This window comes from Dermacentor andersoni, unplaced genomic scaffold (assembly GCF_023375885.2).
Source record: "Dermacentor andersoni unplaced genomic scaffold, qqDerAnde1_hic_scaffold ctg00000067.1, whole genome shotgun sequence".
Taxonomy (NCBI): Eukaryota; Metazoa; Arthropoda; class Arachnida; order Ixodida; family Ixodidae; genus Dermacentor; species Dermacentor andersoni.
Genome location: NW_027314779.1, coordinates 280,138 through 300,229, shown reverse-complemented (window position 1 = coordinate 300,229; position 20,092 = coordinate 280,138). Strand labels below are relative to the sequence as shown.

The following is a 20,092-nucleotide window of genomic DNA, read 5'->3' as shown; positions in this document are numbered from 1 at the left end:
AATCTTGACCACACTATTACCTTAACTAGCGATATATTTGTGCTGTATGTAGACTGAAACATCAAGTACAATTCTTTGTCTATTTAGCAAAATTGTCTATAACAATATTTTTTTTTTTTTTATGTACGCTGCAGTGCTGCTACTGGGCGAGATCAGAGACCTCTCGGCACTCACTGGTTTTTGGCCCTGTATCATATGTACAATATTGTGTAGTGTTGAAAACATAAATGCAAATTCGAATACTTTTTCGGGCCTCCATGGTTCATCATGTGTGATCGATAACTATCTATATTTCTTCAGTTAAATTGAAAAATAAAAGGCAAATGCATTTTCAGGCTTTTTCACTTATTGTACTAGTAATTCAATACATATATGGTGTTTCACTTAACTTGAGCAAAGCATTAAAAATATGCAAATGCTACTTAGCGGGACAGAAGAAGGCAAGGTTGTTTGCCATCATTTGCAGATATGCAGATTATTTTTTTTGTTCCTTCTAATTAGATTAATCTTACTTGTTTACTCAACTTCTCAAATATTATAATTAGATGAAAAGTGTCCGTGAGAAAATTGAAGAGCGACATGAGAAACTCCCGGTACAGCATTCTATTGCTCAATACGTGCTACATAAAAGTGGTTTTGCGAGTGCGAAAGAAGCCTGTGAATACAAGCAGAATTGCCACTCATCTGCCTGCTCGAGGCGCTTTGTGTGCATTCGCGGGCTTCTTTCATGCTCGGGAAAGCACGTTTAATCGCACCTATTGAGCAACAGTAAGCTGTATCGGGAGTTTTCAGTGTTGGTGTGCAATAATCATTGACACACTTCATCGAAGCATAATATTTGAGAAGTTGATTAATAAATTAGCACTAATTATGTAGTTAGGCAGAATGCAAAAGTAATCTATATCCTAGCGACGGCAAACAACATTACCTTGCTTCTCTCCTGCTATGTGGCATTTGCATATTTAATGTTTCGCTCAAGTTACTCTGTGTGTGTGTATAGATATATATATATATATATATATATATATATATATATATAGAGCGAGAGAGAGAGAGAGAAGCAGATCGCACGTTTGCCAACCTCCCTCCCCCCTGGTCGAATAATCGTTGGTACACCACTGTACGTTTCCCACGATAATGTTTTTCGTGAACGGTGCTAAGCCTTCTAAAAAAAAATGCGTAATCTTCTAGGGAGTCAGCTGTATGACAATAAATAGCAAGTTCCATGATTCTGCATGGTACACTCGCAATCTATAAACTTCAAAAATTAATATGACATTGACGAGAATGCTTTCCACAAAACTAGAAAAAAAAGGAATAGCTCTTCCTCCATTCCAACCATCCAGAAGACAGCTAGTTTCAAGAGAGAGAATTTCGGAGCTGCATACTTTAGCATTAATAAGAACCTTAGAATTGCTGTTCATACCAGTTGAACATAATGTTCTATGTTTTTCAATTATATTACGATATCTTCGAGCGATGCTCGAGGGACGAGCAGTCGCGAGAACGACGATGAAGTGGGTCTGTGCCCTTGGCACGAGCGAGTGTCGGCCTGGTGGTCTGGCTCAAGTGTAAATAGCCTGTATATAGCCTCTTTCATCTGTGTATTTCCACACGTAACATTCTGGTGGAGGTCAGCGATCCCCATCCTCAACACGGAACTCCAGAGTGATCGGTACATCAAGCTTGTCACCATGCCTTCCGGTGACCAGACCGCCTCTGCAACGGCTTCGGCTTGTCTGACTGCTCCAATCATCACGGTTGCCCATCATCGCGACCCTGATGTGTTCTCTGGCCTGGAGGGAGAGGACGTTGACAAATGGATCAAGCTCTACGAACAAGCCAGTGCTAATAACAGGTGGGACCCAGCGATCATGCTCGCCAATGTCATCTTTTATCTCTGCGGCACCCCACGCGTGTGGCACCAAACGCATGACGACGAGATAAACAGTTGGGACAGCTTCAAAGAAAAGCTCAGGGAACTGTTCGGCGACCCCATTGGGCGCAAGGCTGCCGCGAGAAAGGCTCTTGCGTCTTGTGTTCAGACATCTACAGAGCCGTACGTTCCATACATCCTCGACATCTTGGCTCCCTGCCGCAAAGCGGACTATACTATGTCTGAAGCAGATAAAGTGTCGCATGTGCTAAAAGGAATCGCCGACGATGCTGTCAATTTGCTTGTTTTCGGCCACGTCTTGACTATCGACGCCATCATCAAAAAATGCCGTCGCCTTGAACAAGCTAAGAGCCGCCATATTGCACATCACATCACGCGGCTACCAAACAATGCTGCTACGTCGACATGTGAGGGTCGACCGCGTCAGACCACCCCCTGTGACGACGTAACCCGTATTGTTGGCCATGAGGTTGAGGCCGCCTGTTTCCCAGCTTTCTCCGCGACGCCTCCCGATCCACCAGCAACCATGATTGTGATGATTGAGGCCGTAGTCAGACAGGAATTTGAGAACATGGGTCTCAACTCCGTGTGTTCGTCTCCACCCACGGTTCCCCAGTTCTCTAGCAGCCCTCCTCGTCCCCGGCACTCCTTTTCTGCCACATCTCGCTGCAACCCGTCCGAATGGCGTACCCCTGATGACAGGCCGATCTGCTTGCACTGCTGTTGCATCGGCCACGTCGCTCGTCACTGCCGCAACCGATGGCCACCACCTCCTCGGACATACACTGCCACTCATTCCCGCCCCTTTGGACCTTCTGTTCCCTATGCCACCTGCCATGAACCCATTGCCGCTGATGCTCCTGCCCCGAACCTTCGGTACAGTTGCTCGCCTTCACCTCGCTGCCATCAGTCTCGTTCACCCCAACCCCGTCTCTTCTCTCCGTTGCCTATCGCCTCCCGGATCCAGCCGGAAAGCTAGGCACTGCAGCTTCTGGAGGTGAGGCTGCGTTGTCCACCCAGCCCTCAAATCCTCTGCTCACGTTACACACGAACCAAAACCTTCTTGATGTTGATGTTGATGGCTATCCTGTCACGGCACTCATTGATACAGGTGCACATCTTTCTGTTATGAGTGCTGCCTTCCGACGACGACTGAACAAGCTCCTCACCCCAGCATCGGCACGCGTCCGCGTTGCGGATGGCAGTACTGTGCCTATCACAGGCATGTGTACGGCACGTGTTAGCATAGCATCGCCGGCCGCCACACTCCTGTCCTCTTCACCGTGATTGCTCATTGCCCCCACGACCTCATTCTCGGCCTCGATTTTCTCTCTGCGCATTCTCCTCTTATTGACTGCTCTGCCAGTACCCTTCGCCTTGAGTTGTCGATTCTCGCAAAACTTTCTGACGCACCCCAGTGCCGCCTACGCCCCACCGGCTTTATTCGCCTGCCGTCAAAATCAATAGCCTATGTTGAACTCTTGTCCTCCTCACCAGTTCCTGATGGCAAGTACCTCGTCACTCTTCTGCCCGACATTCCACTGCAGTATGACGTTACTGTGCCTCACAGTATACTTACTACTACAGCGAACCGCACTTTCATGCCTATCTTTACCTTCCGATTGGCAAAGCAAATTCTACCGCGAGGTATTTGCCTTGCTAATGTTGATTGTCTCGGCGACCATCACGTAGCAACTTTATCGACCGATGCTTCTTGCGAGCTTAGCAGGCCCATCGTGCCAGCCTCGGCCGCCGATCCCAAGATACAGAAAATGGTTCCGACGGACCTGTCTTCTGCGCAGGCTGAAGACCTTTACCAAGTATTATCGTCCTACAGAGATATTTTCGACTTCAACGATCGCCCTTTAGGCCAGATGCTCGCGGTCAAGCATCGGATTCTTACTGGCGATGCTACTCCTATTCAACGACGACCGTATTGAGTTTCTGCATCGGAACACCGAGTAATTCAAAGTGAAGTGAACAAAATGCTAGACAAAAACATCACATTGAGTCTTCTTCGAGTCCCTGGGCGTCACCTGTAGTGTTGGTTAAGAAAAAGGATGGCACGTGGCGCTTCTGTGTAGACTACTGTCATCTGAACAACATTACTAAGAAGGACGTCTACCCACTCCCACGTATAGACGGCGCCCTTGACTGCCTCCACGGTTCCAGCTATTTCTCTTCTATTGATGTTCGTTCTGGATACTGGCGGATTGCTGTTGACGATATGGACAGAGGAAAAACCGCGTTCATCACACCTGATGGCCTATACCAATTTAAAGTAATGCCGTTTGGATTATGCAACGCCCCTGCCACATTTGAGTGTATGATGGACTCCTTGCTGCGAGGTTTCAAATGGTCCACATGTTTCTGCTACCTCGACGACGTCATCGTCTTCTCGCCCACGTTCGACACTCACCTTGAGCGTCTAACAGCTATACTTGATGTATTTCAAAAGGCAAAGCTGCAACTTAACTCGTCCAAATGTCGTTTCGGCCGCCGCCAAATTACTGTTCTGGGCCACCTCGTTGACGCTTCCGGAGTACAGCCTGATCCCGACAAAACTCGCGCTGTCCGAGACTTTCCGCTTCCGAAGACAGCCGCAGACGTTTGAAGTTTTGTAGGGCTATGCTCGTACTTTCGTCGTTTTGTTCAAGATGTTGCAGCTATTGCTAGACTTCTCACTAATCTGTTGAAGAAAGGCGTACAATTCTCGTGGGGTACTGCAGAAGCCGCCGCCTTCTCTCGTCTCGTCACTCTTCTCTCGTCACCACCCATTCTCGCCCACTTTGACCCTGATGCCCCTACAGAATTGCGTACAAATGCCAGCGGTCATGGCGTAGGTGCCGTCTTAGCCCAGCGTCAGCATGGCTAGGATCGCGTTATTGCTTATGCGAGCCGCCTCCTCACACCATCGGAGCGCAACTATTACATTACGAAACTAGAATGCCTTGCGGTAGTCTGGGCGGTTGCGAAGTTCCGTCCTTACCGTTATGGTCGCCCTTTTTCCGTAGTCACTGACCATCATTCTCTCTGCTGGCTCTCATCGCTAAAAGATCCTACAGGCCGGCTTGGTCGATGGGCTTTGAGGCTACAAGAATTTTCATATTCCGTGGTCTACAAGTCTGGCCGCCTGCACTAAGACGCTGACAGCTTGTTGCGTTACCCTGTTGACGACCCTGACTCCTCCAATAGTACCAGTGCTGCTTGCGTATTCTCTGTGTCGCAGCTGCTTCATTTCGCCGACGAGCAACGTCATGAAGCCTATATCAGAGCACTCATCGACCGTTTTGAACACTCTCCGGCCGAAGCCACTCTACGCCTCTTCGTCCTTTGCGACGGTACTCTGTACCATCGTAACCTTCAATAAGACGGCTCTGAGTTCCTACTTGTCATACCTAAACACCTCCGCTCAACCGTTCTAGAAGAGCTTCACGATTCACCAACGGCAGGACACCTCGGCGTGTCTCGAACCTATGACCGTGTACGTCGCCGTTTTTTCTGGTCGGGCCTTGCCCATTCCGTACGACGTTACGTCGCCACTTGTGAACTTTGCCAACGACGCAAGAAGCCTTCCCAGCTCCCCGCTGGTTACCTGCAGCCGCTCAACATCCCTGCCGAGCCCTTCCATCGTGTCGGCTTAGATATTCTCGGCCCAGTTTCGGAATCTACATCAGGAAACAAGTGGGTTGCAGTTGCGGCGGACTACGCGACCCGCTACGCCGTAACCCGCGCTCTTCCGACCAGTTGTGCAACTGATGTTGCGGGCTTCCTCCTGAATGATATCATTTTGATTCATGGTGCTCTGCGTCAATTGCTCTGGCGTCAAGTGCTCTGGTCACCATCGCCTAAGGTTGGCCTTTGTAAAAAACTGCTTTCCTGCTACACAGGCCCATATTGCATGCTTCGCCAAGTGACCGATGTCACCTACGAAATCGTTCTAGCCACGCCCACTACGTCCTCCACTGTGGCAACCAGTGACATTGTCCACGTCGCCCGACTCAAACCCTACAACTCTCCCCGCGCCTTGGATGATTACCAGCACCGTGACGGCGCTTTTGCCGCCGGGGGGTAGCATTACGATATCATCGAGCGATGCTTGACGGACGAGCCGCCGCGAGAACGACGATGAAGTGGGTCTGTGCCCTTGGCGCGAGCGTCGACCTGGCGGTCTGATTCAAGTGTAAATAGCCTGTATATAGCCTCTTTCATCTGTGTATTTCCACACGTAACAATATTAATGATCATCAACATCATCAGCCTATTTTGTGTCGACTACAGGACGAAGACCTCGCCCTGCGATCTCTAATTACCCCTGTCCTGCACCAACAGATTCCAACTAGTGCCTGCGAATTTCCTAATTTCGCCACCCCACCTGGTCTTCTGCCGTGCTTGACTGCACTTCCCTTCTCTTGGCAACCATGCTGTAATCCTGATGGTCTACCTGTTATCTAACCTATGCATTACATGACCTGTCCTGATCCATTTTTTCTCCCAATGTCAATTAGAATATCGGCTATGCCTGTTTGCTCTCTGATCCAAACCGCTCTCTTCTGATCTCTTAAGTTATGCCTGACGTTTTTTTTCCATCAATCTTCACCAGGACATTAACTTGTTCTCAAGCTCCTTTGTCAGTCACCAAGTTTCTTCCCCCTATGTTAGTACCATTAGAATGCACTGATTGTACACCTTTCTTTTCAATGATATTCATAAGCTTCCAGTCAGCCGTATGTGCTCCAACTCAGTTTTGTTCATCTGTAAATTTCCTTCTCATGATCAGGGTGCCCTGTGAGTAACTGTCCTAGCTAAACATACTAGTAGTGTTCCGGCAGGTGATCTACAAGGTTATATAAATCTGTTTTTATGAGGTGATAGCTGGGCGGTGTGTGTGCGTGTGTGTGTTTGTGTGCGTTCGTGCGCGTGTGTGTGCACAGGATGTCCCACATAACTTGAGCCAAGAATTTAAAAATGAAAGGCACATCGGAAGCAAATTGAACCGAACGCATACCGTTTGCAGAAGCCAATAGTAACTGAGGCATTTTTTTCCTTGTAACTCACTAATTAAGTTAAATTACCCAACTTTTTAATTACTGGCTGAGGACCGCAAGTATGATCCACAGATTAGTAGAGCACCTTCAGAAACGACCAATCGAGTTGTTTCCTTTATGATACGTCTCACGTAGTCATTTTTTCCAAGTTGCAAAGAAAGCCAATGAAATAAGAAAATAGCCAAGTGACGTAGCGCTTGCGCAGTGGTATCGTGCTGCTCTCAAGCGTGCGTTCCGGATGAGCGAAAATGCACGCTGCTGGCCAAGCGCAGCCGATGAGATGAAGAACGCACTGCCGCTTCCTCGTCGCCAGGCATGATGTAGCCAACCTTGTTCACCGAAAGCATGATTGAGAGCAGCACGATACCACTGCGCAAACGCTCCATGACTTGGCTTTTTCGCATTTCGCGGGCTTTCTTTACAACCCGGAAGAAACGACTACGTGAGACGTATCGTAAAGGAAACAAATCGATCGGAGGTTTCTAAAGGTGCTCTACAAATCTGCGTATCATGCTTCAGGTCCTCAGCCAAGAATTATAATATCGGGTAATTAAATTTAATTATTATTAGTGAGCTATGGGGAAAACAAAAGAGTGTCTGAGTTGGAGGCTATTGTGAATAGTATTCGTTTGGTTCAATTGATTTGCTTCCAACTCGCCTTTCATTTTTAAGTTCTCGGCTCAAGTTATGTGCGACACCCTGTATGTGTGTGTATACATACATACATACATACATACATACACAGTCCAATCTATAGCAATATTGAAGTGGCACAAAAATTTCATTGTTATAACCGATAATTGTTATAACCGGGCTGCATGAAAAAATCAAAATAGGGGGATGGCAGAGCCAATATGCGAAAAATATATAAGCAGAGAGGCCAGTGCCCCTCCGCACCACCTTCCTCCAACCCGGCTGCTGATTGTGTTCACTCGTTTAACTGTTTCCAGGGCGCTCCTATCGCATGTAACAAGCCGCGGCTGTCGGCATTAAAGAATGGCGCTGCTATAACAACTGCAAAGAGGTGTCACGAGTGGCAAGCGATATGCGCGCACTGCCAAGGCATCGCTTTGGTGGCCACAAAAGGGGCCTTTTTAATATTGCGAGAAGACTGCAGCGACAGCCTGCCAGTTTGAGAAATCCAGAAGAAACGTTAAGGAGAGATCGCCACAAGCATCTCACCAAGCACTTGTCAGTGGCTTGCACGAGAAAAGCCGATGTCTGTCAGCCAAGCATGCTTTACGTGAAGCTTGCCGAGATCCTTCTCCAAGGCATCCGAGTACTCCACGTAGTGCAGCGGAAGGTTCCTCACGAAAACGAAGGCCCGGAGGGACTGAATTATGCCGGGCCTCCTGTGAGGACAACATTGAGGCAGCCTGCCCTACTGCGTCATCACTGCCGTCGCTATCCGACGCAAGTATGTTCGCGACGATAGTCTCATTGGTTAGAAACACTTAGTTTCCAAATCTATAGGCGTGCACTTTCTTTTACCGGCAACGGCATGCATTGCCAATGATCAGTGGGTGCGTCAGCCATGTTTCGTTTCGGTGGCGAGTAAAGCAAAGTTGAGAAACCACGTGGCCAGGAACGACTTCGACATAAGCAACAAAAACGAACGCAAGCGATTAATCTGTTCGCAGAACTGCACTCAATGAGGAGCCAGTGATCAACATGCAAGCAATCTGCTTGCGGCGCAGTCCATTTGTGTTTTAGAGGGTGGGGCGGTGTAGAGCTATGGGCGCAGCCCATTCTTGTCCAGAGAGAGGGAAGGGCGACGGAAGAGAGCCGCGTGGAGATGGCTAGAAATTGAGCACGCGGCGGCTGTTGGAAAAGCAGCCCATCGTGCAGTGGCTCAATTTCTCGTTTTCTTTTCTTTTTCTTTTAAAGGATTTCGCATTTTACTAGCTTTCGGTTCGGACACCCAGCAGCCAGACTTCATCGTTATAACCAATAATGCAGCGTCGGGGTATTGTAGTAAGCGGGTTATTGCACGATAGAAAACAACAAAAGTCGGCGGTGCCGTAGCTTCTTATTGTGATAACCGATGTATTGTTAAAACCGGTATCGTTATAAATGGGTTCGACTATATATATATATATGACATTGACATTGGCACTGACATTGGCTCAAGGCTTGTCTAAATGGGCTAGTGTCTGCAAGCAACGCTCTTGACTACTATGGCTACACTGCCGGATGAGACGTCATCCTCGTCGAGGTCTTTCCAAGAAATGATATATTGTGTAAAAAAGTTCTTGTGTGTAGAGTTCAATTGTGTTTGTTGGACACAAACCAGTTTTCGACTTTGTTCATGAAGAAGTTCTTTAACATCGTCTAGAGTGCGTAGAAGTACCCAGACATGCCACAACTTTATCTGTGCATCCATTTTGTAAAAGAGGATGGTGCTGTGTGTCTAATATGTGAAAGCAGACTAAACCTACAGAGCCCTTTTTGGGTTCTGTGATGCGGAGTTTCTCTTTTTTAGAGAGGTCGAGATTCCCGCCGCTCCTTAGGTGCTTGCTGCGCCATCTGGCTAGAATATGTGTCCATTGCCTCTTCAGGGCAGCTGGAAACCTGCTCTTTCGAGAGGTTCCTACATCCTGAAGGCCTCGCCTCGGCAGACAAGACCTTGGGGACCTTTAACCCACAAGTTTATGGTCCTCTCTTTTGGATGGTGGAGCAGCGCTGGCTGCAGCAGCCAAGGGGTCAGATGGTGTCACGGCCGGCTCATTGCATGTGGGCAGAACAGCCGCCGGAAGCTGTGGTGGCGCTGCCCCCTGAGGCGTCACATCGGCGAACATGTTCTTGGACATGTAGTATACGCACCTGTGTGACTTCTTGAATGTTATATTTACCTTACTTTAATTGTCATTATTTCATTTTCTTTTTACCAGGATGGGCACGATCGTGAGTATGCGGCCGGCTACCCGGCCCAGTTTACACAGTGGAAAGAGTTTTCACAAGATTCAGAGGTGTGTTCGTGAGCACTGCATTTCGCAGACGTTTGGTGGCCTCGGCAGCTCTGTGAACTGTGGCCAAAACGCTGGCATCTGAAACATTGGAGGTGATTTGGTAAGCATGGCCTGACGTGAAGCTTGTTGTATCCGGCTTCAATGGACTCGGGCAGTATACTTGAGCGAAAAGTATCAGGTGCTTGGTCTGGTTTTCCTTACTGTCACGCTTCATCTTAATTCGTTTAACGTTGATGACGTTCTGTTAAGTGAAGCCCTCCAGGAGTGCAGATTCAGTCAGCTCCAACAGATCGTGATCTCACACGATGCCACGGGTGGTATTCATAGTACAATGCGGAGTTACTGTTATTTGGCCATCCCCAAATGACCCTAGATTGGGCAGGTTCTCATACTGTTTCTGGCCACAGAGCTCCAATAGATCACTGCTTTCCACCCTTGATGCTTTATGACCTGTACTAAAACACTTCGGTAAGAGACTTCGAAACAATGAATGGTGAAAATGCTCGCAGTGGTTTGTCTTGTTTTTCATAATAAATGACATGGAAACGAGGAAAATATTATTTTGGCGACCAAAAAACTGGAAGACTTCATCGATACGTCTTTTTTTCTGACGGCTATCAGGGAGTGGAGGAAGGAACTAGCCAGAGACAAATGTGTAGTTTTTGGCAGCAGCACCAGCCACCCACCGTGGAGCCCTACAAGAGGACGCTGTAGGGCGTGTAAACACAGGTCCAATACACATAACCAAATATGACATAACCTAGGTTAGCTATTCAAACAGGGTTAACCCTTGCTGCCAAGAAGTTCGGAAATAATGTAGAAGAGAGGAGAAGACAGGAAAGATTGAAAGTGAGAGAAACACGAATACTAGAGAGGAGGACAGGGAAAGCCAAGTACCGATTTCTCCCGGATGGGTCAGTTCGGGAGTGCTCTCTACGTGAAGCCAAGACCAAGAAGGGTGCGTTGTCTCCGCCGAAGAGCCATGAGGGTCCAAACACACAGCGTTGGCTCAAAGCCAGGATCCCCTCTTCAAACCCCAGGCATGGCTAATCCGCGTACGGTTAACCGCCGGAGCGTCCAACCCTCGTGTCTCGGGTACATGATGTCGCAAGTCACCAAACGCCTGCTGACGCAGATACCCCTGCGGGGCCAAAATCCCTCAAAGTGGAAGAAGCATAACAAAAGGAAAAATTGTCATTCACCTGAATGTAGCACGAAGCTACAAAGGAAACCCATACGGATTTCTCAGAAGGCTTCGCAGTTGAGGAAAAAATTAGTCCTGGTCCGGTATCCTGACCCTCACAGTGAGCTTGATGTCACAGTTGGGCGCGTTTCTTAGTCGAGAGTTTGCTTGTCCACATCTTGTCTTGTGTTGCCTACCTCCAATGTAGATCATCTAGCTACAAACGTAAATTCAACTTGCGAACTTAGTTTTTAATTCGCAGAACATGTCATGGCCAGCGCGAGCACAAGCAGCGTCGTTTGTTTTGGGGCAAGGTGATGATGATAATCATGATGTGTGGCTCTACCCTATGAAACGGGTGTATTACTCCACAGTGGCCTAGCCGAAGAAATATGTACACATAAACAAACAGCTGAATTTATGTATAATTCCTATGGAGACATTGCAAACTAACATGCATATGCATATCTAACGCCCCGCCAAAACCTGGTAGTAGAAAAAGAAAATATAAAAACCACTAAAGTAGACTGATGTGCAAAGAAACGCATAGTTGTTACAGGCTCCCCATAGGCATCCCCATGACGTTTGGCACGCGCGCAGACTGGATAAATGGATGGATGGATGTTATGAGCGTTCCCTTTGGAACGAGGTGGTGGGTTGCGCCACCAAGCTCTTGCTATCATATTGCCTAATGTCCTACCTAGGTTAAACAATAATAAAAAAAACATTATGAACTCCCACAACCAAATTTTCTGGTCCCCTATTGCGAACTGTGCTTTTTTACGTCCCTCGTCCCCCCCCCCCCCTATTGCGGACGTGTTTACTTTCCCACTGCTCTAAATTAACCCAAGGGCTTCAAGCAGGCCAGTGGTGCCTAAATCGACCGCTGGGTAGATGTCTTCACATTATAATAAAACATGCTCCATAGTTTCTCAAGTTTTACCACAGCAAGCACATGCTTCTTCTTCCTTCTTATACTCGCTTTATAGGTGCGTGTTCTAAGGCATCCCGATCTCGCTTCGAAATGTAATGAGCTTCCCTTTGAGTTATCATAAATTGCTTCTTTTCTAATTTCATTTTCGCCAGCCATGAGATTATTTCGGTCTCTCTGACTTTCTCCTTGACGTTCTTTGTTGTTGTGTTGCCCACCCTACAGGCCGCACACTTGCTGGTGAGCTTCCTAGTCCTTTTTCTCCACTGTGAATCAATGTTCACATACAGGCAGCGTGCTCTGCTGACAAGTGCGTGAACTAGGCAGAACGGACCGCGCATCTTGTTCCCATTGTGCTTAATCGGGCAAGAAAAAAATTGAGCAGCCATTCAAACATGTGAAGGTGGACGACCGGCGAAGCTGTAGCACATCGCACAGGCTTAGACAAAGGTACATGCATTTATTTTTATAGCTTAGTAATGGTATAGCTTTATGGTTACTGTGATCTACACTGATTCGTTCAGTTACAACCTTAAACATAATCTTGGTGAAAGTTATGTCTATACATGACCATCTCTACATGACCACACAAACCAGTATCTTCTGGTACAAATTGAGTGAACAATTTCGTGTCTGGTATTGAAATGGTCACATTGATGTCTCCAACAATGATCACCGGGGTAGTGGCATCACGGCTAAACCATGCAAAACGCGTAGTTATGAACTTCTTGATACCACATGTGGATGTGTCTGGAAACATATTGTAACAGATACGAAAGGCACGGCCAAGAGGAATCCGAGAGAGGCAGTCTGTGTCAGCGTGACGACGGCCACTCTTGTATGACACCACAAAGTCGTATTCCTAGAGGTGCAGCGCCCAACGTGTGAGGCGACCAGAGGGACCACGCAAACTGATCAGCCAGCATAAAGAATGATGGTCAGTGATAATCTTGAATGGTCTACCATAAAGATAACACCCAAACTTCTGTATTGCGAAAACAGCTGCCAGACATTCCTGTTCCGTAACCGTATAATTGCATTCAGATTTGATCAGGCAACGGCTGGCATATGCGACATGTTCTGCGCCACTGTGACGTTGTACAAGCACCGCTCCTGTCCCAATTCCACTAGCATCAGTGTGAACTTCAGTCTGGCAAGATGGATCGAAGTGACGCAAGAGGGGTGCTGACGTTAGTATAAACTTCAGTTGAGAGAATGATGCGTCACACTCTGGTGTCCAATTGAAGGATGCATTTTGTCGCAAAATACTTGTCAACGGATAAACGATGTCGGCAAACCGGAGAACGAAATGACAAAAATGCGAACATAGGCCAATGAATAAGCGAAGTTCTCGTTCTGATTGCGGTGGCCTGAAGGAGCTCACCGCTTCAATCTTATGAGGATCGGGTCTCACGCCATCCTTGTTGACTAAGTGTCCCAGGACCAGTGTTTTGACGTTCGCCGAACTGACACTTTTTTGAGTTTAGAACCAGTCCAGCTTTCTCAATGCAGTCGAGAACGAGGCTGAGGTGCTCGTTATGTTCTTCAAACTTGCGGCCAAAGATTACAACATCATCGAGGTAACACATGCATATCTCCCACTTTAGACCACGTAGTACTGTGTCCATGAATCTTTCAAAGGTGGCAGGAGCATTGCAAAGGCCAAAAGGCGTTACGTTAAATTCGAATAGGCTATCTGGAGTCACGAAAGCGGTCTTTTCTTGTCGGCAGGGTCCATAGGTATTTGCCAATACCCCGATCGCAAATCAAGTGTTGAGAAGTAAGAAGCAGAGTGTAAGCAATCAATGACGTCATCGATTCGCGGTAGTGGATAGACATCCTTCTTTGTCACTGCGTTTAGACATCTGTAATCCACGCAGAATCTCCAGGAGCCATCTTTTTTTCGGACCAGGATTACTGTGGCTGCCCATGGACTAAACGACTCTTGAACGACACCTTTGTTCATCATCTCCTTGACTTGCTCTGCAATAACTTTTCGCTCGGAGGATGACACTCCCCAGGGCTTCTGGCAGATGGGGTGTGCTGAACCGGTATCTATACTGGGACGAGCGTGGGACGATGGTAAATGAAGGGGTGCATCTCCATGCGTGAAGTCAAATGCAGCCTCATGCCTGGCAAGGACATGTACCAGTGCTTGACGTTCCGATGTACCGAGAGCCTTGCTGATCATTCTAAGCATTAGCTCTTCAAAACGGCCATTATTGCAAGGAGAGAAAGCTGTAGAGACGTCCGTAGTTAGTGCCGCTATTGAGTTACATGCGGCTTCATCGAAGAGAGCGACTCATACCGCGAGGAAGGACAACCGGCGTGGCGGAACAGTTCAGCGCCCACAATGTAGCAACTCCTTTCGTCATGCACACGACAGAGCAGGGCACAAGTATAACTTTTTTAGAACACTTTATGCGGAGAGGCCTAACTACAAGGTCAACACAATCAGCGTCAACAGTAGTTGCAGAAACACGAACGGGCGTCAGGCACCACGATGGTGCAATCACTTCATCAAGAACACTGAGTGTGTCTGTGACCCTGTCTTCGCCACGCGAGCTTTGTTCGGAATCTGCTGATATAATTAACTTGTTCAATGATATTTTGCCACAACCACAGTCCATGGAAGCGCCGCACTGTTAAAGAAAATTGATACCAAGAATAACATCATGCGAACAACGAGAAAGAACAAGGAATTCCGACACAAAAACTTTCCCAGCCAACAAAACGCTCACAGCACAAACACCAAGGGGATGAAGCCACTCGCTGCCTACTCCATGAAAGATAATACCGTCGTTCCATGAAAACATTACTTTGTGGCCTAGAGGGTTTTTGAAAGCGAGGCTCACCACAGACACAGTCGCCCCAGTATCAACTAACCCCATGGTCGGTATTCCGTCAACCTTGAGCATCACAACAGCATCAGCCAATTTTGAGCATCACAACAGGCAGAGGTATTTCTTGCAAAGACCATCCGGCGACCTCACCTCCATTGGCCGCGGATGCTAGTTTCCCGGCGGCGGTGATGAAGAACGGCGCCGAGGGGACGGAGAGCGATGGGGACGGTTATTTGGTGGCGTCAAACTCCGCTCAGAAGCTGGCGAATCGCTGCGTCTGGTCTCGTGTGAGAAGTGGTCCATTGGAAGCAAATCGGTCGTCCGCAAGTCATATGAAGTTCTGGGTGGTGAGAACATCGATGGTGTCCTTCATGATTGACGGCCTTGGCGACAATACCGAGCTATATGGCCTGTGGAACCGCAGTTGTAGCACACGGGAGGGTCGCGGCTCACAGCATCTTCCTCGAAACGGATGCTAGGCTGCTGCGGGCGACGAGAAAGTTCATTGTCATGTGGATAATGTGTCTCTGCGGCTCGCTGAAATCTGTTATATCGTTCATAAGTCACATCGGGGTAGTAGGGTCGGTGCTGTTCTTGTCCAGCCTGACAGAGGTCACAGGGCCTCGGGGGTAAAAATGCAGCTGCTCTCGTTGTGGCCAAGTGCATAAGTAGGGCCTCTGTCGTAGAGACGTGGCTGCTGTCGGGGCGCGAGTTCATAATCCTCAGTGCCCCTCACCGCGGGATACGGGGAGAAGGATGCCACGTTTGACTCGAAATCTGGTGGTAGGCAGAAGCTATGAGTGCCTGGATGTGTCACTTGAGCGTGCAGGCTGAGCTCTTCCCGAACTATTTGTAGGATCGTTGATGCAAGATCGAGGGGCTGGTTGCTGTCCACGCTTGCAACTGTCGTCACATTGGCTAGCCTGCCAAACTTCAGCGTGTACGCCTCGTTTTCAGTTGCTCGAAAGTACGACAGTGCTGAATGATGTCAGCGACGGAAGCCAGGTTGTCTTTTGCGACGAGGAAATTATAAACGTCTTCGGCAATTCCTTTCAGGATGTGCCCGACTTTGTCTTCCTCAAACATTCCAGAGTCCACCATCCTACACAGTTTTATTATCGCCTCAATGTAGGTCGTGCAGGTTTCGCCTGGCACTTGCGCACGTTGCAGTAGCGTCTGTCCTGCCCCTTTCTTTTTTGTCGCAGAGTCGCCGAATCACTCTGATTTCAGAAACAAATCTTCCCCATGTTGTGGACATTTCCTCGCGATTGTCTAACCACCACAACAAAGTATCCGTTAGAAAGAACACGACGTTCGAAAGCTGAGAAGCGCTGTTCCACTTGTTGGCGGCACTCACCCGGTAATAATGGATGAGACATTCCTCGACGTCTTCGTCCGATCTTCCGGCGAAGCGACGCGCATCTTTCATTTGTAGAACGGAACTTGTCGGCGCAGCTGTTGGAATGGGCCGTTGTTCGTCTGCGTCGTGGGACATATTCAACTCCGGTAGATGCGGCGGGAGTCCAGCAAGGCGACGTCTCCGTCGAAGAACTTCTGGTTCAGCCTCTGTCTTCGGGTGTCGATTACCCCGCACCTTCCACCACAACTGTTACAAAGAGTTGCGAAGAAATGGTTTTATTTACAGGAGATGGACGATGATCGTAGCGTGATAGTAGTGCAGCTCGGCCTCTCCAACTCCTCGTTCCCTTCGTCTTCTCTTCTTTCCTCTTGTCCGTGCCTTTCGTATCTGTTACATTTCCCCGCAAGCAGATGAAGCCCGTGGGGTGAGTCAGGATGGAGAAGCAGGGTAGAAAGGCTTCAGAATAGCAATATGAGTCAGCTGAGTTCTGCTTGATCGCCGACCATTGCACAGTAGGCAAGCTATGACGTAAGTGAGTTCGCTCAGGCGGTCCACAACTAGAAATGGGCCTGAATATTGTGACAAGAACTTTTGGCACAATCCGTGCTTGAGTTGCGGTGTCCAAAGGAGGACCAAGTCACCTTTTTCCAACTATATTTGTATGTGACGGTTGTCGTATCGCTCTTTCGAACGACTTTGCGAGGCCAGAGTATGAAGACGAGCTATTCGACGGGCTTCTTCAGCGAGACACAAAGTCTTCGATACATAATCGTCACTGTGCAGAACGAAGGGCAAGAAAGTGTCCGGAGGGCTTCGCAGTAACCTTGCATACAGGAGATGAAATGAGCTATAGTTCGTGGTTTCGTGTTTCGCCGTGTTGTATGCGTAAGTGATGAAGGACAGCACGTCGTCCCAGTTCTTCTGATTGGAGGAGACGTACATGGCAAGCATGTTGGTCAGCATTCTGTTTGTTCTTTCAACGAGGCCATTGGTCTGTGGATGATACGGCGTGGAATGACAGAACTGTGAAGTGGACAAACTAAGTAACTCTTCAATGGCATCAGCCGTGAACTGGCGACCACGGTCGCTGATGATGACACGTGGTGGGCCATGACGAAGGGCCACGGAACGCTGCAGGAACACCGCCATGTAAGCGGCAGTGGAAGACGGTATAGCTGCAGTTTCTGCATACCGTGTAAGATGGTCTACACAGACAATTATCCAACGGTTCTTGTTGTTAGATAACGGGAATGGACCCAAAAGGTCAACAATATACACTGTGGAAACCCCAATACCGTTTTTCATTTGTACGACATAGGCATCCCCATAATCGGTGGCATTGTCCGCTTGCGAGTTAAGGGCGTATGGTTGTAAGTACACCTTGTCCTTTGCGTATATGGCAATGCCTCTTGCTCTTGAGTCCATGCGCTGTTCACAAATGATTCCAGTGTACACCTCAACTAGAAACAATGAATATTGGTTTAGTTATTTCATTTATCAATATTTATTTTAATATTATCAGGGGTGGAGTGGTTGAAGTGTGCTTCACCTCCACCACGGTTTGGCAGTACTGCACTACCTCCAAGATAGGCCCGCGTTTTTTGCCCATGGACCTGACAATTGCATTGGGGGTGGAGGTACATGGATTCGTTGTAAAAATAAGTCGCCTATGGCTTGACTTACGATACAGCTGGTGGGGACCATATGGTCTAATCTGGCAATCGTGCTCCCTTTTTATTCTCAGTAGGCGAGCCCTCGAGGTGGGCGCGAATCGGGATCCCTCTGTCTTGCTTCCCCGAGTCTCTTCACGTCAGATATAGATTGGATGCGTTGTACACGGGGGTGCCACAGGCGAGCAACCATCAAATGTCCACACCCAATGGCGCATTTGTAAGCCTTCTAACTTCTGATAAGGACAGCTTTGAGTTTGATGGATTATGCTCCCAGTACCTGAGTGAACTCTCTCAAACGCAACCACTCCAGCTCGGATCGATAAACTTACACTGCCGAAACCTGCCACTCTGAACACCAAGCGAGTGGGGGCACGCCGCCGCTTCTACCATGTTCCCGAATACGCCCTTTCTAACGCAAGTTAGTTATTTACTGCACACGTGTAGTTACCATTCTAGTGATCCTTGTGTAGTGACAGTGTCATGCCCCCTGAACTTCTTCATTCATGGCATTCATTCTGTTGCATTTTGCATCAGTGCTTACGGTACCTCACTCCTGCTGATGCTATCAGGACACAATGAACTTAACCCGGCACCCAGGCTTGAGTCTATTGCCAACACACTGTCAGGTCCGGAAACAAGCTAAAATACTTAGTTGACAGAGCACAGCCTCATTCGTTCAGCTCAGTCTAATATGGAGAATCTCGTTGACCGCCTTTCCAACCATGCTGGTGTGCTGGAGAAAACTATAGGGGCTAACAGGGAGCGAGAACCTGCTTCTCACGCTGAGACTGATTTCCACACTTTCATGTGAAATTAAAGCAGTAACGGAAAAACTTGAAGACGGCGTGAACCATCTCCGTGTATGCAACCTTTTGTTTCTTGGGGTACAAGACACGAAAAGTGAAATGTGGCCTCAGTCCGAGTCACACATACTTCCTGTTTTCAAGGAAAATCTTGACGTTTCATCTTCAAAATCTTGATGTTTCAACAATATTGAAAGAGCGCACAGGCTTGGCCACTTCTACAGCGGCAAAAACCATCTTACAGTTGTTAAGCTTGCACATTTTGAAGATAAATTGGAAAATTATTGTTGCAGGATCGAAACTTCAGGGTTTCTTGTTTTCAATATGCGAATACTACTCCGCGTGTGTGCGGCAGGCGAGAAGCAAACTGTTATGCTCAACACAAAAAGGTTCCCTGCAAAATTCGGTTTGATAGGCTCCTTCACGATAACAAGCAGTTCAACTACAATTCCGACATTGACTTAGTCACTGAATTGAAGGTGTAGCTATTACGAGATGGTCTCGCACCAGCACGCTCTCTGCCTTCCTTGTCAATGCCCACCCAGGTCATTTCACTGCGTTATCAGGGCATGTTTTGCATGCTAACAAATACCCAGAGTTATTTGCCAAAAGAAAGACGTTATTGAAGGCTTCCTGAATGACAGAAGCACTGACATAGCCGTGAAAATTGAATCACGTCTTACTCCGCAAATAACTGACGAACTTTTGCATAATAAATCACTTTTTACACCTTACAAACATGACAGGAGGGCGCGGGCACAGAGGTGTTGGTGTGTTGTTCTTAGTAAAATCTAACTTGCCTTCCTATCTACTCACGTTTAATTGTAACAACAGAACTATTTGCGCTAAACCGTCCGTTGCCTCGAGCAGACTGATACTGGTAGCCATTAGCTGCCCACCTGAATCCGATCCCTTTTTCTTTGACGAGCTGCACTCTGAATTACTGGAATTCCTTCCCGAGTTTCCTCGTCTCAAATCCGTTTTGTTTTTGCGGTGAACTTTAATTGACAAGCACGTAGCCCTGGTCCGCATTCAAAGTGATTCGGGTAAGCCCTGGTATTCAAACATCATAAGAAGATCATCAAAAAAAAATATCGTCTATACCGTGCAACCAAAGTGTCATCCCGATAAATAAATAGAAAATATATTTCGCACGTCTACACGAATATACTAAACTCGCAAAACGCTCTAAAAATAATTTTTTTGACAAAGACATGTTACATATTGTGCGCGTTAACCCGCCACAACATTCGAATATTTTAACCCCGAAATATCGCTCTTCAATTATGTCTAACCAATCTTGACGGGTCACATTTTCCTCATGAGGAACGCTGAGATGTAATGAATGCGCATTTTACGTCAGTTTTTATTCACCAGCCAAATGG

General features: G+C 47.7%; 2 protein-coding genes across 2 annotated transcripts in view; one reads left to right on the top strand and one right to left on the bottom strand.

Moving 5' to 3' along the window:
- The window catches only part of LOC129382541 (uncharacterized), a 108,256-nt gene extending 97,798 nt beyond the window's left edge, over positions 1-10,458 (top strand). Inside the window, exon 4 of the mRNA XM_072285826.1 lies at positions 9,504-10,458. Within this exon, the coding sequence (XP_072141927.1) occupies positions 9,504-9,776 (273 nt within the window). The 3' untranslated portion in view covers positions 9,777-10,458. The remainder of the gene's footprint in view (positions 1-9,503) is intronic.
- LOC129382543 (uncharacterized) overlaps positions 1-20,092 on the bottom strand; it is a 177,498-nt gene that overhangs the window by 124,870 nt on the left and 32,536 nt on the right. The window lies entirely within an intron of this gene.